Here is a 15,512-nt window from a genome sequence, read left to right as displayed (position 1 = left end):
AATAACCAAGGGATTTGAAGTCTTCAACTCCCTCCTCAAATATATAAGAAATTCACAATTAAACTATCAAAATTAAGATTAGAAGATTCTTAGATATACTTTGTTTATGTATATTACTAGCATTTATTGTGTTCTTGGTATGTAGAACAGTTTTAGTATAGACATTATAAAAGCAAAGAAGCATTTTCTTATTATATGATCATGGCATCAACTGGAAACTTAAAACATGGATTAGATAACAGCACTAATTACTACATAAATGAAATAGGGGAAAGTGAGATCGATGATGAGAAAGTAGCAAAGATTGAACAATACATGCACAGAAAAAAAAGATAAACGATACCAGAAAAAGGGTGGCGACCTTTACCTTTTGACATGACAAAGCACAAGAATACCCAATACCAAGTGGCAATATACATATATATATGGATCAACACATGCATCGATCGACCTATATATATATATATATAAACATGAGTTGTACTCTCAGCTCTACTGATCGTACCACTCATCAGTCCTCACCATTTAAATCAATCAAGAACAAATTAAATCCATCAACACAGAGTAGTAAACATTACTATATCTTGACTAAGCATTGTTAATTAAGAGAAAATATATAGTAGTAATTGATTAATTACGTACGCAGTTTCACCATGAACCGCCGGGGAGCATCCCGGTCCAGAATCCGTTGGAATCACGCTCAATTTCTTGATTTCCAACTGCTTCAAAAGGGAAAACGATTGGTGGATCGCCTTGAACCGGTTGCTGGAAGTTCCCGAAACCGGAGGAGACCACCGGGTTGGAATTGTGAAGCGGAGCAGAAATGATTGAGCTGAGAAAATTAGGGTTTTGAGTGAATGGCAAAGCCACTAGCTCAGAAATTCCAGTGTAGAGAGGCGGATGGTTGTAAGATGAGTTTAGGTTTTTCCCATCGTGGATCTTAGGGTTTTGAATTAGAGGTGGTGGGGTCAATTTCTTTGTAGAAGAAGAAGATCTTTTGTTTTTCCTAGAGCTTCCACCAACTGGTACATTTCTGAGAGTTCCACCTTCAGTCCAATACCTTCTGCAGCTCTTACAAAAGTACCTAGGCTGGGAGAGGCTGTAATTGTTGTAATAGCAAAACTTTGTGTTGGTGGATTTGCATCTTGGGCAGTTCAAAGGCTGTTCCTTTTGTTGCCTTGGCTTCTTCTCTGAGCATTCAACTCCAATTCCCTGATTAAATAAGGGGACACAGAAAATAAACTATGCATCATCACTGAAATCCTTGCAATTTGGGGATTAAAGAACAAGGAAAAGCAAACAAGGAGGAGGAAACAAAGCCAATTAAATGAGCATAGCTTTTTCTTTTTATCTATTGAGAAGATGGGGGAAAAAGGAAAAGTGGTTGCTTTAGACATGAAAACACAAGCAAAACCTAACAATTAAACTCAAAAGTAAAAGGGAAAGTCTGCAGATAAAGTGATCGGCTTTAATTTAAAAAAAGGGGTGAAGAAAGATAGGAAAAGAACAAGTTATCTCCAAGTCCAAAGCAAAAAGGACATGCTAGCTAGAAATCACAAAGGTCTCAAGATGGTGATGTTATCATGATATATAATTTATTTTCTTCTTGTTACCTGTGGCCACTGAGCAGCATCCATTAATTACACAGGTAGAGGTAGAGAAAGAGATCGATGCAGAGGGGGAAGAGAGAGAGAGAGAGAGAGAGAAAGATTAGGGATTGGTTTTTGTGTGGGGGGTGGGGTGGGGTGGGGTGGGGTGGGGGTGGGATAGAAAGAGCTACTTTTGGGAAGGGGGGAAAGAGGGAAAGGTACGTAGTGTTTGGCGGTTGCAAATGTTGGTTTGCTGAAGAAATGTGCCCGCTGGTGGTGGGCGAAAAGCTTTGGAATTCCCAGCTGGGATGTTGCTTTCTCCACTTGCCCATTTTTCCCAATTTTTTATATATAATTTTTTATTTCTTTCATGTTTTATTACCTATTGTTTTAAATGTCTTGTAGTTTTTTAAAATAAGATTAATTATTTATAAACACTATCTAATATAAAATTGGTAAAATATGAAAAATAGAGCACTAAAAAAAAGTTGAATTGCCTGTCAATCTCTTGGTAGTTACCGACAGAAAATAGTGTTACCCACATATTTGACGGATACCAGTGAAATTCTTGTAGTACACAACTAAAAAGTACATACTTTATTGACGAAAATTTTCCGTCGATAACACTATTTACACGAGGAAAAATAGGGATTACAAATAAAATTTTCATTGATAAAATAATTGTTGTTTTTTTAGTTGAGATAGCATGTAATTAAGGTATTGTTAATGTATAATAAGATAGTACATAATTAAAAAAAGACGAATCAAAATACAAAAACAAAACTGTTAATTATGGATAGAAGAATAATTATATAAGTAGGGTATATAACAGTTTAGGTTTCTTACACATTTATTTAAAATAGTTTATTTTATTGATATAAACCTGTAGAACATACATGCCATTTACTAATAAATTTTCAGAAAAGTCACTATGTTAAGTCAAATTTTAGTTTATTTACTTTAAAAATCAGTCTGACGTCATGAAATTTAAATCTGTTCGCAATTATCTTATTGAAAAAATATGAATATATTATCAATGTTTATACGGTACAAATTCCTAAACAATGGTGTTTATACAGTATAAATTTCTAACTTAAAACAATATCACTACAAGTCTTTAGAAAATCATTAATCAGATTTGATTGTCTTATTTATGTTCTTAAATCACTTGGGAATGTACGTTCGCTGATGGTGATGACTCAGGTACAATTTCCAACTATCGTAGTACACAGTTGGATATTGGAAACAAATCCAAACTTAAAAAAAAATTTAGCTTATTTTTATGTCCAAGGATAAACCCAATTACAACAAATTTCATAATTTCTATTTTAATTTAATATGTATTTCCTGTTATGGAGATTTACTGAAACATGAACAACTGGATATACTGAAAGGCATGAACAACACTTTCAGATCAAATCAATTTGGTGGTTCTACCAATATTTGATCAGATACAATTCAGGTTTTAGAAGTTTCGTATGTTGATTCTGCGATCCTTACTTTGAACCGAAAAAGTTTAATAAGAAGAGGCCGGAAACGAAACATCCTGTCTCTTCACTAAGCATTGCGTCTCTTCCATTTCTTAATTGATTTTAACAGTTTTTAAGGAGTTTTGACCCTTGGACCCCGCAATTGGTGCCCTGTCCCAGAACCCCCATCTAATCATAATGAATTCAAACAAGCGTGCACTACGCACTTCCAAACTTATATGATGTCTCATTATGATAATATTGATCAATCAAGTTAATCCAATTACACTAAAATAACCAACATTTCATAGCCTACTACTTTCTCTCCACTCTTCGTTTCATGCCCCTCTTCCTCTTGTCTAAACTGCAGACCGTAGCATGGCCCAAAGAGGGAGACTATATTAAATACAGTATATTAATAAGATTTAAATATATTTTCATAATATTTTCTCTTTAACATGTGAATAATGATATATGCAAAAATGTATAAATATACATTATTAGACTATTGGCGAATTCTCCAAGAAACATTTTGTGGCGTATTAAATTATTTTGGTGTTGAAAAAAATTTTTGTTCTTTTCATAGTCGTGCAAAAGAACATAAATTAAAAATAAATAAAAACAATAACTTTTTTGAGGTTATTATAAAAAAAATAAGTTATAAATTAGAGGATGAATAAAAAAATATACTCATTTCATCCCATAAAAATATGTGCATCTAAAATGACACGAAAATTAATTTACAATTAATAAAGTAAGAGAGATGTGGAGAATGATAGTTAAAGTAGTATTAGTGGATAAATGACCTACATTATTATTAGTATTTAATGAGTTATAATGGTGAGTCATAGTGTTATATGTTGTAAATAAAATTGATATATATGCGTAAGGAATTGGGGATAATTTTTCATAAATGGAAATTCTCATATTTTATGGAATAGAAGAAGTATATCACTCTTAACTTTACATTGAGGTGATAAAATAATTATTAATTCAATTTGGTGATCAAATCATATAAATTATAAACTAAACACCAATTATATATTGCTTCATCATAAACGATGAATCCTTTAGATATATGCATATTCTATCTTTGTTCACTATATATAAATTACTCCTATTTTATTAGTTACTAGTATCTCTTATCATCCTACCCAAATGCCACTAAATATTTACTAGTCTTTGTAGAACGATAAAAGTCTCCTGGGCTGGACCACACAAAAGGCATATGAAGTTCCTCACGCAAATGCACGTTTTGAGTATTCGTTCTTATTGACTTGACTCTCTCCATATATTAATGCAATTATGCATGGTTTTGATCATACTTAACAATGATTAAGCACGTAATTACGTCAAAACTTATTATTTTGAATATTCCTCGCTCTCAACTCAATTATTAAAGTGCGTGCAAGAACCCATTGTCATTGTGTATATACAACTTCATCCGTTTCTTATTGATTGAGTTTATTTATTTTTTATAAAAAAAAACTTTTATTAAAAATATAAATGACTAGATTAATTAGGAACATATTAATTTACTTAAATTTTAAATGTGTTAATAGTTTTAATTTGTTCTTAGAGAATATATGAATTGTTTCATACAAAATTGTGTTTGAATCACGGGAATATTAAGCAAAACGATAATAATCAAATTAAGTTCTAAACTATGTTTCATCCTCGTAAAATAAAATCAGCTGCTATATCAGTGTGTAATTTGCCGTAAATTATAAGGATGGGATAATTAAGAAAATTTTATCTTCCATGATTTATTTTTTAGATTTTGAAACATACTCCATCCGTCCCTAAAGAATATGCACTATGAGTTTGACACGGGTTTTAATGCAAAATTAGTAAAGTAAGAGAGAGGTAGAGAGAAAAAATAATTAAAGTATTGTTAGTGGAGAATGAATCTCACCTCAATGGAGAGAAAATAGTTTCCAAAATTAGAAAGTGCATATTTTTGTGGGACGAATTAAAAAAGAAAGGGTGCATATTCTTATAGGACGGAAAGAGTATTAGACAAACTAAAATTTGACTATTTTTCATAATTTATCTTAACATTTACTACTAGTACATCACTTTATTTGTGTGATTAACAGATTTATGAAATTAAATAATGCATATTGAAGGCTGGGTCCCATTCGCGTGGATGGATAATTAGACACAATCACATCGAAATCTAACTGTGTGGCCACTTAATTGCTTGGGGAATAAAAAGGAAAAAATAAACCTTTTTTTCAATAGACGACGTAACAATATGAGAGAAATATTGCTTTACAATGTTCGATTTTCTAGATAAAATAATATTTTATCTATCCCATAAGAATATGCATTCTTTCTTTTTTAGTCTGTACCACAAGAATATGCAATTTCTAATTTTAGAAAGTTTTTTCTCTCTAATGAATTGAGACTCATTCTCCACTGATAATACTTTAATTACTTTTTCTTTCTATCTCCCTATACTTTACCAATTTTGCGTTAAAACTCGTACTGAATCCAAAGTGCATATTCTTTCGGGAGGGAGGGAGTATCAAGATATAATTTGAAATTGAGTTGTGAAATTATTTTAGTAATATGGAGTTAGCTATAACTTAATTATCTCATGATATCATCTAGGATTGAGTTATTTCATGAACCAAACCCACTATATATTTAATCCGGAATACAATCTTGCAAACCGAACATCCCTAAAAATATGATAATATCAATGTTTTAATTCAACTTGATCTTCGTAATTAATATATTGAGGTTCCATTATCTGAGAAGGACATAAAATATTTTATTAATCTCATATTTATTAAAGCAAATAATAATTAGTTAATAAGAAAAATTCAAAATGATATTACAACTCGATTCACAAATACACAGAATAAAAATTAGTACTCCGTACGTAGTACCTTATGACGGGTCGCCTAACTGGGCCTAATGAAACGTTTGGATACCACGGTGGCCTAAAAGCCTAAAGGCCCATCACAACCTTTTGTGAAAAGGCCGAAAAAATCTTCTATAAATTAACTGATTTTGTAAGAGTAATTTAAGATATAGCCCATATATTATAAATCAATATCCGTCCGAAATTGAAGCCTCTATTTAGTAAAAGATGTTTATTTTAAACACAACTCCTAAAATTATTACTAAATCCTACATCAAATTCAGTTGTTAAAATCTTCAAATTTAATTTAGTTTTCTGAAGGTGAAACAATTGTCAAATCTGTCTCGAACATTTTTAAGTATGTACAAATTGAGTTTTTTTAGATATGACAGAAAGATTTATTTGGGCTTGAAAATAAGGTGGGCTTCAAATTTGGCCCATGTTATAAGAATATAAATAGATAGTGTTTGTTTCTATTCATAATATTTAGCCCGATAAATTTGACAATTCCATAAATTTATTCCCATTACTCATGAATATGCTTTATCATGAAAAAATTTAAAACAATGTGGTTGGGATCCAAAGGGCTCAGAGTGGCAGTGAAGGCAACAACTTTTACCTTATATTTACGAAGCAAAAGGACCACCCTATGTCTACCACTCCTGTCCAACTTTCTTCAATTTCTTAGGGTGGTCCAATTCTCTAGCAACATTTTTTATCCCCCTTTTTTCAGTTTAACCGCTGATTAAATAAAGGTACACTGTCAATTATGAGAAATTCATTGTATTCTTAGGTGAATGGGGAATAGGAATTTACATTTTTATTGTGTGTACAAATTGTATAAGTCTGAGTTTCAAGATAGCATCTTTTAGTATGAGAAGGAATGATGAGTGTTTGGCCTTGTTGTAAGATGACAATTTGAAATCGGATCTCTGTTTGGGTGTGACCACAATTTGTCAGTCAGAAAGTTGAGTGAGCATAGATTTTGGGTCCAGAAACTCGGATTCCAATGGAGTCATCCAAACACTACTTTGTGCTTTTCATGGCCATCAACTACTATGTTTTTTCCATTTACGGTACCATTGTTTTTACTATTCCACCAAATACATTTAGTTACTAAATGTTCCTTCTTACTTTCTCCACATGCATTTATGATACACACTAATCTCAAAACATCAGACAATTAAACCTACCTTAATTACAAGTGTAGTGTATTAACACATTATTTATGCATTTAATTATGATGTTTTAATGTAAAATGTTGTGCTATCCGACCGACACCTATACCATACCTATCATATAAGTGTGGTTTCTGCTGTGGACAAAATGTACATGCACATGTGTCCAAAATTAAATTAATTTAGTACCCACAGCACGAGATAATGAAGTAACACCACAATTAGGAAGTGTCCTAATGATAATTATTTTAAGGTTTTAAGTATTTAATTTTATTAAACTTAAATTTAATAACGATAATGATATCTCTGTTGGAACTAAAATGTTGAAATTAAAATAATGATTTCCGTAACTGATGGGACTAAAACATTGAAATTAAAATAATGATGCTCAATTATTTTTTTTTCTTTGCTGTTAGTTTTTTGCTTTTATCTCTCGCTTATTTTGGTTAAATATCAGCAATGATAAACAATATAAGTGGCGGAGAAAAGCAAATGAAAAGAAATTTTAAACAAAAATAAATTTATTGACAATAAGCGCCGATAAAAACAAATAAAACGAAATTATTAACAAAAACAAATTTCATTTATAATATGTGGCGGACTACAAATTTTATTTTTCTCTATTTTTGCACTATTAGTAGTGATTATAATAAGAGTTTATAAGTGTTTACATTGAGAAACAAAAGGAATAATAAAATGATGAATAGAAACTTCTCCACATTTGAGATATGTAGTCTAATGTAATATCTTCTGGCAAACTTGAAAGAATGAAACTCTGAAAGGCTAAGGAGAGTCATGAATTAAAGACGCAACAAATAAACACCTTCAAGTCTTCACAAAGGACAATGAATCACCATTGGATTATTGAAAACAAAAAATGAAAAATGGTGGGCAAATGAGTTTATGCCATGCAAAATAAATGGGTAGAAAAAAAAAGAGTTTATGTCAACTTATAACTTATAAAAAGCTTGAATCTCCACAATAGGTCAACAATTAGAAGGTTAGCAATAGGTGATAAATTTTCTACGATTTGTAAGGTTTTTCTCATAAAGCTCTTTAGTTTGATAGAATATATTTTAAAGAATATTCTCATATTTAAAACCATGAAATAGATTGATGATCGATAAATGGTTCTAAATTAACCTCTCACATGGTTATGATAGAACATGCAATTAGAGCAAAGTATGGTGATTCCTCCGGTTTATTTGACCCATGCAAGGTTAATAGTATGTTAGAGTGGAGTCAGAATTAAAATGGCATCCATTATATTTATATGGGAAAGGAAAAGAGAGTAAATGAATGAAGGTATTATTAGTGTAAGAGAGTGTGCAATAATTAGAAAGCAAAAGGTAAGGAGCATTGAAAGAGAGGTGGTGGCAATTGGCAAAAGACAAAGTGGTTAGTGGGTATACTGGCGCCATCAACGGCCCCCTCTCCACCACCCTCTTTTCTCTCTATTTTGTATGTATATATATATATATGTGTATCTTTTCTCTTTTTATTACTATAATACTAGTACTGTTTTTTTATTACTCATTTTCGCCACCACCTTTTTTTTCACTCACACACGGAATTCACTAATGAATCCCATCTTCAAAAATCAAAATACATAAACGCAATATCATTTCTTCTTTTGCTTCTAGTTTTATTTTAAAAAGATTAGTGTTAATTTTACAAATCCTAATGTCAAATGAATAATTATTATGCCTCCTCATGAGGGAACTCAAAAATAAGGATGAATGATTTTGATTCAACCACTATTCCTTACATGATCAAAAATAGTAGAAAATTAAATAATTACGTAAAAGCTCAAATATTCACTATTTAGAGCCCGAAATTTTGGCGAAAAGACAATTAATTAATTGTTCTATTTGGATAATCGCTTTTACTTTCTTACTAACTGTCGATTCTTTATTACTATTGCGCAACAGGATAATAGTAGTAATATAATTTTAAAAAAAATTGATTTAGAGTATTTTTTTTTGCGGTACACTTCCATTATTTATTTAATCCTAATTAGCCGCTATACTACTCTAGCTTGTTGGGATTCGCATTTCATATTTTGTAATTTTATTAATTAATAAAAATCATTGCATGTATACATACATACGTACCGCTGGATATTTATTGTTATAGTATTCTGATAGCAACAACAACATACACGATGGATGAATATGATATACTCTAAAATTAAATGCAAAACGGAATAAAAAGATGCATCGGAATTATATTATAAATCTGATCTAGGAAGAAGTCAACTGCAGCTTTGATCATTGCCAGCATGCACTTAGCAGATAAAATAAAATGTTCAATGCATCTTATCAATGTCTTCAACCAAAATTAATCACATTCGAACTCAGAAAAATAATACTAGTAATATTCAAAGTGCACGCACGCACGCACGCACACAAACAAATTAATTACAAATATCATGAAAGCTAATCTCACTTCCATCTTGAATTGACAATTCAATTTTTTGTCCTTATATATACAGTTAAATATTAGGATAAACAACATTATTTTGCGACGGCATCTATTTATACTCATTATAGCTAATTTAATTAATTAAAGCTGTACATTTTTGTCCATTTTCCCTGAATTAAGTTTTTGATGAAGTTATTTGAAAGGACATTTTGTCATTTAGAATAGAGAGGTAGTCATATTTGTTGGAAAGAAATCATGTAATTAAGACAATTGATCACAAATTGATTCTTACCATAGCTAGGTTATCTCCTTACCATATGGAGGGATTGATTGTATCTATAAGAATTGTAACCCTAGCACACAATAATTAAGCAATACATTCATAGAATTACCGATCCTTAATTCTTCATGGTATCAGAGCAGGAAAAGGATCCTCGGCTTAGAAAAATCTCATCATCGCCGTGTAATACCCCTCTCGGCCTTCACCTAAAATCAAACACAATCAACCTCAACCAAAATGTCAGACGGGGCAGAAGAGAAGCCAACGACAGAATCCTCAACATTGAGGACAAACAAGAACGTTACCGTGGCGTTCAAATTGAACGGGAAGAATTACCCGTTATGGTCGCGCTTAATGAAAGTCGCGATAGGGAGCCAGCAGCGTCCGCCGCCAGCCGGAAACCACCACCAGACCGCAGGTAACGGAGGGAGGCCGGACAAGAGCAAACTGTGGTGCTCCCATTGCGGGAAAACCAAGCATACGAGGGAGACTTGCTTTCTCTGGGCAGGTTACCCGGAATGGTGGGACGAGAAACAGCGAGCACGAGCCCAAGGAAAGCTCGCCGTCGTCGGAGTCGCGGAAATCAGTCAGCGACAGGCCCCAAATCAGAATCGAGAAGGGGCGATCGATGGAGGAAATTCAGCCGGTAATACTCCCCAGCCAGAAATCGGCGGTGGCGGTGGTAGCAGCGGCGGCAGGAGCGGCATCCGGATCGGGGATTTTGTGGAGCGAACCGGAGCAGGGACCGAGAGCTCGAATTGGAGAAACGGCGGAGGTAAAGGGTTTGATCAAAGATCAAACCCTAATAAATCCCATCTATTATGTTTTTATCACCATAACTCTCCCATATTACATAATAGACCCCACCATATTAAAGTAGAACCCCCAGATTCCTGTTATTTTGAAAAACCCCCCATACTTGCTAAAAATCCGAAATTAACCCCTAGAGTTGCCCAAATTAATATCCAAAACCGTTTTGCACCCTTATTAAATATTTCCACTGCATACAACGTGCAAAATAATGATAGGATTGATAAAAGAGGTTGGATTTTTGATTGTGGAGCCACAGATACTATGACCCCTGAAAGAGCGGATTTTAGCGAGTTTAGTGAAGTCACTAAAACCTTTATTAGAACTGCAAATGAGGAGTTAATTACAGTAGCAGGGGCAGGAACCATAGAAATTTCTCCGAACCTTCGACTATCAAATTGCTTATTTGTGCCAAGCTTGTCCCAACGACTGATGTCGGTTAGTCATGTCACACGGGAACTACAGTGCACTCTTCTGATGGATCCAAATTGCTGTGTTTTGCAGGATATTCGGACGAGGAAGATCATTGGGCGTGGCACTGAGAACAATGGACTCTACTACGTGGATGGGGTAGTTCAACATGGCAGTGCAATGCTAGCTCACGGATCTACAAGAGAAGAGGCTTGGCTGTGGCACAAAAGATTAGGACACCCTTCTTATGGTTATTTTCAACTTTTGTTTCCTAACTTTAAAATTCCTAAAGATTTTTCCTGTGAGACATGTGTTTTGGCCAAGAGCCACCGACAATCTTTTAAACCTTCGCATTCTCGTATGAAATCTATGTTTGAACTTGTGCATGCTGATGTTTGGGGCCCTGCGCCAGTTGTTGGGGGAAAGGGATTTAGATACTTTGTGACTTTTATTGATGATTGCACTAGGATGACATGGGTTTATTTCTTGAAACACAAATCTGAAGTGGTTGAAAAATTTGTCCTTTTCTTCCATATGATTCAAACTCAATTTCAAACCACCATAAAAATCCTTAGGTCCGATAATGGGAGGGAATTTGTCAACAGTGATATGAATGATTTTTTCCGGGAAAAGGGCCTTATTCATCAAACTTTGTGTGCGTATACACCCGAACAAAATGGGGTAGCCGAGAGAAAGAACAGAACAATTCTAGAAGTAACCCGAGCCATCATGATTGACTCCAAAGTCCCAGCCTTTCTTTGGCCAGAAGCCGTGGCAACGTCCATCTACCTCATAAACCGATTACCCACAAAAATCCTTCACAAAAAGACACCCCTTGACGTCCTTTCCCAACAAGCTAAAATACCCGAATCCCAGAGTCTGTCACCCAGAGTGTTTGGATGCGTAGTTTATACCCATATTCCTAAACATGAACGAACAAAATTCTCTCCGTGTGCTACCAAGTGTGTCTTTGTGGGGTATGGAATCAACCAGAAGGGGTACCGTTGTTTTGACCCAAGTACCAGGAAGGTCTTTACCACCATAAACTGCACCTTCTCAGAAACCGAGTTCTTTTACACTCACCACCTTCGCAGTCAGGGGGAGCAGAATTCTGAAATTAATCATAGGGACTGTCTAAGTTGGTTTGTGTCACATCCAAGTCCTTCAATTGAGAATCCACCAGAGACTGTCGCAGTCACTGCCGCCGAACAGGCCTCCCCACCAGAGTCTCCTCAACCACCTCAAGATCAACCTCAACCGGTATCCCAGGTATCTCCTATACCACCATCTGAAGAAAATACTGTGGATAGTACTAACCCTGCAGAAGAGGAAGAAGAAGATAATACCATTGATAGTGACACTGGGAGATATGTCCTCCCAAATCGAAGCACTCGAGGGATTCCCCCGAAGCGGTACTCCCCTGAGAAGATTGGTGCCAAAAGCAGATATGGGGTTGCAAATTTTGTGCAAGGGAATTTGAGCAAGATGGCTCGCGCATTTGAGGCAGCACTGTATGAGGAAGAAGAAATTCCGCAAACTGCGGAAGAAGCAATGAGGCACAAACACTGGAGAGAGGCCATGGAAACAGAAATGAAAGCATTGATGAAAAACGAGACATGGGTAAAAGACAAGCTGCCAGAAGGTGTCGAAACCGTGTAGATTATTCTGCGACAACAAAGCCGCGATCAGCATCTCCGAGAATCCAGTCCAGCATGACAGGACTAAGCATGTGGAAGTAGATAGACACTTCATCAAGGAGAAAATTGAAGCCCGAATTGTCGAGTTTCCATATGTGAAGTCAGAAGATCAGCTAGCAGACATTCTAACCAAGGCAGTAAACTCCAAATCATTCAAAGGAGTACTGAGCAAGTTAAGGATCGGGAATCCCGTTACTTAACTTGAGGGGGAGTGTTGGAAAGAAATCATGTAATTAAGACAATTGATCACAAAGTGATTCTTACCATAGCTAGGTTATCTCCTTACCATATGGAGGGATTGATTGTATCAATAAGAATTGTAACCCTAGCACACAATAATTAAGCAATACATTCATAGAATTACCGATCCTTAATTCTTCAATATTAATCATCTTTAGTGATGGAATTAGAAGCCATAACTATCATTGATTCTTCTAGCTCATAGTATACAATAATGCATATGTATGACAATGTAATTCTATATATGATAATGCCTCTATTGTTCAAACCTCACTATTCCTAACCTCAAACTAACAAAAACTAATTAATGCATTTTATACTTTACGATGATGTATGTATAATAATATCCATTCAAAATAAGTCATATACAGTGATCTAAGTGGTAAGACTAGTGATGTCAAAGCATTGAATTATGTATTGACAGATTATGATATACTCATTGGTTGATGGAATCGTCGAGAATGTAATATATAATAGTACTCCATATATTATACAGTTCCAAATTAAATGAAAATTTATAGCACTATATGAGCACAATGAAGGACAAGGTGTCAATCTCTAAGAAATAGGTGGTGAAGTTGATAGATTGCGAAAATGAGGCATGGAAAATGCCAGAAACAAAATCATCTTTGAATTGACTCGAAATTCGACAATTCATCCAAGCTCTTGTGGATGGATTTCAATATTGGTTTCTAGCAAATGTAAAAAACAATTCTTCGTCAATTGGAAATATTAATTTTCCTTTATTCCTTACTGTCAATTCTCAAATTCTGTATGTGATCATATTTAAAACAACAACATGGCTCGTGTCACGTCATAGGCCGTGCATTTTCATAAGCTACAATATTTGATTGTGCTTTATTTTATTTCGTATAATTTGCGTCTATTATTGGTGTATCTGTTTCAAGTAATATAATTATATATATAACTGAATTTACTGATAAAGTAAAAAATACATAAAAACCATGCAATGGAAAATTAATGCGTATATTTGGGCTCGATTTATTAACCATTTTGTCGTTCTCTTTTAGTTAAAATGTATACTTAGAAATAAATAAAGTAATGGAGAAAAAAAATAGTATCAGATCATGTTACTCTTTTCTTATTTTTGGTAATTTATATTGAAAAATCTATAGGTTTTGATGGTGACCAGAATCTAATTCCCAATTAGAGTATATTTAGTTATTCACTTTTGTAAAACATAAAATGGCAGAAATATTTAGAAGTTTCTCTAATGTTACAATTTACAAATAGATTTAGCAAAATCTACTCGAAAAGTTTTAGAAATATCTTCTTCTTTTATTTTTTCCAAAATCATTTTGAGATTTATGCAAAGTAGGGACATGATGGATTTTCCGTTAAAACAAGCCTAGCATTGTTTTTCTTCCAAATATGAATAACTTTTTTAGACTGTCCAATTTATAGTTCTTTCTTCAGATCCATAATTTTATTGTGGTTTGCAGCATAACGTGTTACAAGTATTTTTGTAGGGACTGTCAATAATTATATATTTATTCTATTCTTGAAATTTGAGATCAATTATTGTGCTGACTGAATTATAACAAGCTAATTAAAGTTTATAACCAATAAAGAAAGACCAAATTAAAATTGAGATCTAGCTAGTTACAAAAATATATTTAAATTTAAATTCACGAAGCTATTAATTCTTCCTTATTATTCAGTTTCCATTGATAGTAGTTATGCGTTGCATTATGGAGTATTAAAAGTTATATGAGTTGTTGTGATCAATATTGACACGGGATAATAAATGCAGATGACAAATGCTCTTCAAGACAGATAATTTTATTGAAAATTTGATACTTGTGTGAAAATAATTAACTAAAACAAGTCATAACCGGAAAGAAAATTAGAATCATAATTAAAACGATAAGAAAAAAAAAATTCCACTCCACTAGGATACTAATAAAATAGACTAAATAATTAATTAAATTAGTAAACTAGTTATATATCATACTTCCTCCGGGCGTCAATATATAATGTCTTTCGATTTAGTTTAAATAAATATGATGAAAACTAAATTGGAAAAGTTTATAGAATGTGAATTTCTATCTATATTGAGTATTAATTTTATAATAAAATATGAATAAAATAATTTAATAAAATGTGTGACCTACTTATAAAAATAGAAAAATAAAATGAGAACTTTTAATTGTACACGTTCATTTACAACAAAATAAAACTTGAGCTGCTGTGTCATAAAATAAATATATGCCCCGCAATTTAGTGACATTTGACGTGTAGCTAACATGTGAAAGTAAAGTTATTTCGAAATATATTTGAAATTATTTATTGGATTTTATTTATCAACAATGGATGTAGGTAATGGAATAAAATACGTGTGAATATATATGTGAGGTTTAGCAAATTTTTTACTAAATTAATGCCATTACAAGATATTTTTATGGTATGTATAATGCTATACTATATGATACATATATTATAAAAAAATTGAATTTGATTAAAACCAAAATATGTGAACAACTTTATAGATCATTTTACCCAAAACGTCCTAGTCAAGTCT

At 33.1% G+C, this 15,512-nt stretch overlaps 1 protein-coding gene across 1 annotated transcript; it reads right to left on the bottom strand.

Moving 5' to 3' along the window:
* Window positions 1-167: 167 nt before the first annotated feature.
* LOC121801389 (dof zinc finger protein DOF3.2-like) lies at window positions 168-1,740 on the bottom strand. The gene is made up of 2 exons (XM_042200871.1): window positions 1,614-1,740; window positions 168-1,212 (listed from the first exon to the last, which is right to left on the bottom strand). The coding sequence occupies exons 1-2, from the start codon at window positions 1,635-1,637 to the stop codon at window positions 649-651; spliced, it is 588 nt and encodes a 195-aa protein (XP_042056805.1). The 5' UTR covers window positions 1,638-1,740; the 3' UTR covers window positions 168-648.
* Between the last annotated feature and the right edge of the window lie 13,772 nt (window positions 1,741-15,512).

Source organism: Salvia splendens, chromosome 4 (assembly GCF_004379255.2).
Source record: "Salvia splendens isolate huo1 chromosome 4, SspV2, whole genome shotgun sequence".
NCBI classification, from domain to species: Eukaryota; Viridiplantae; Streptophyta; class Magnoliopsida; order Lamiales; family Lamiaceae; genus Salvia; species Salvia splendens.
Note: the sequence above shows the minus strand (reverse complement) of the source record. Positions and strands in the feature narration are given on the sequence as shown.

Excerpts from the sequence above, each read along its gene's own strand:
- LOC121801389 (XM_042200871.1), bottom strand. The coding sequence starts at position 1,637 with ATGGATGCTGCTCAGTGGCCACAG. Across the intron at positions 1,213-1,613 it reads ATGCTGCTCAGTGGCCACAG|GGAATTGGAGTTGAATGCTC; the intron begins GTAACAAGAAGA and ends TTATTTAATCAG.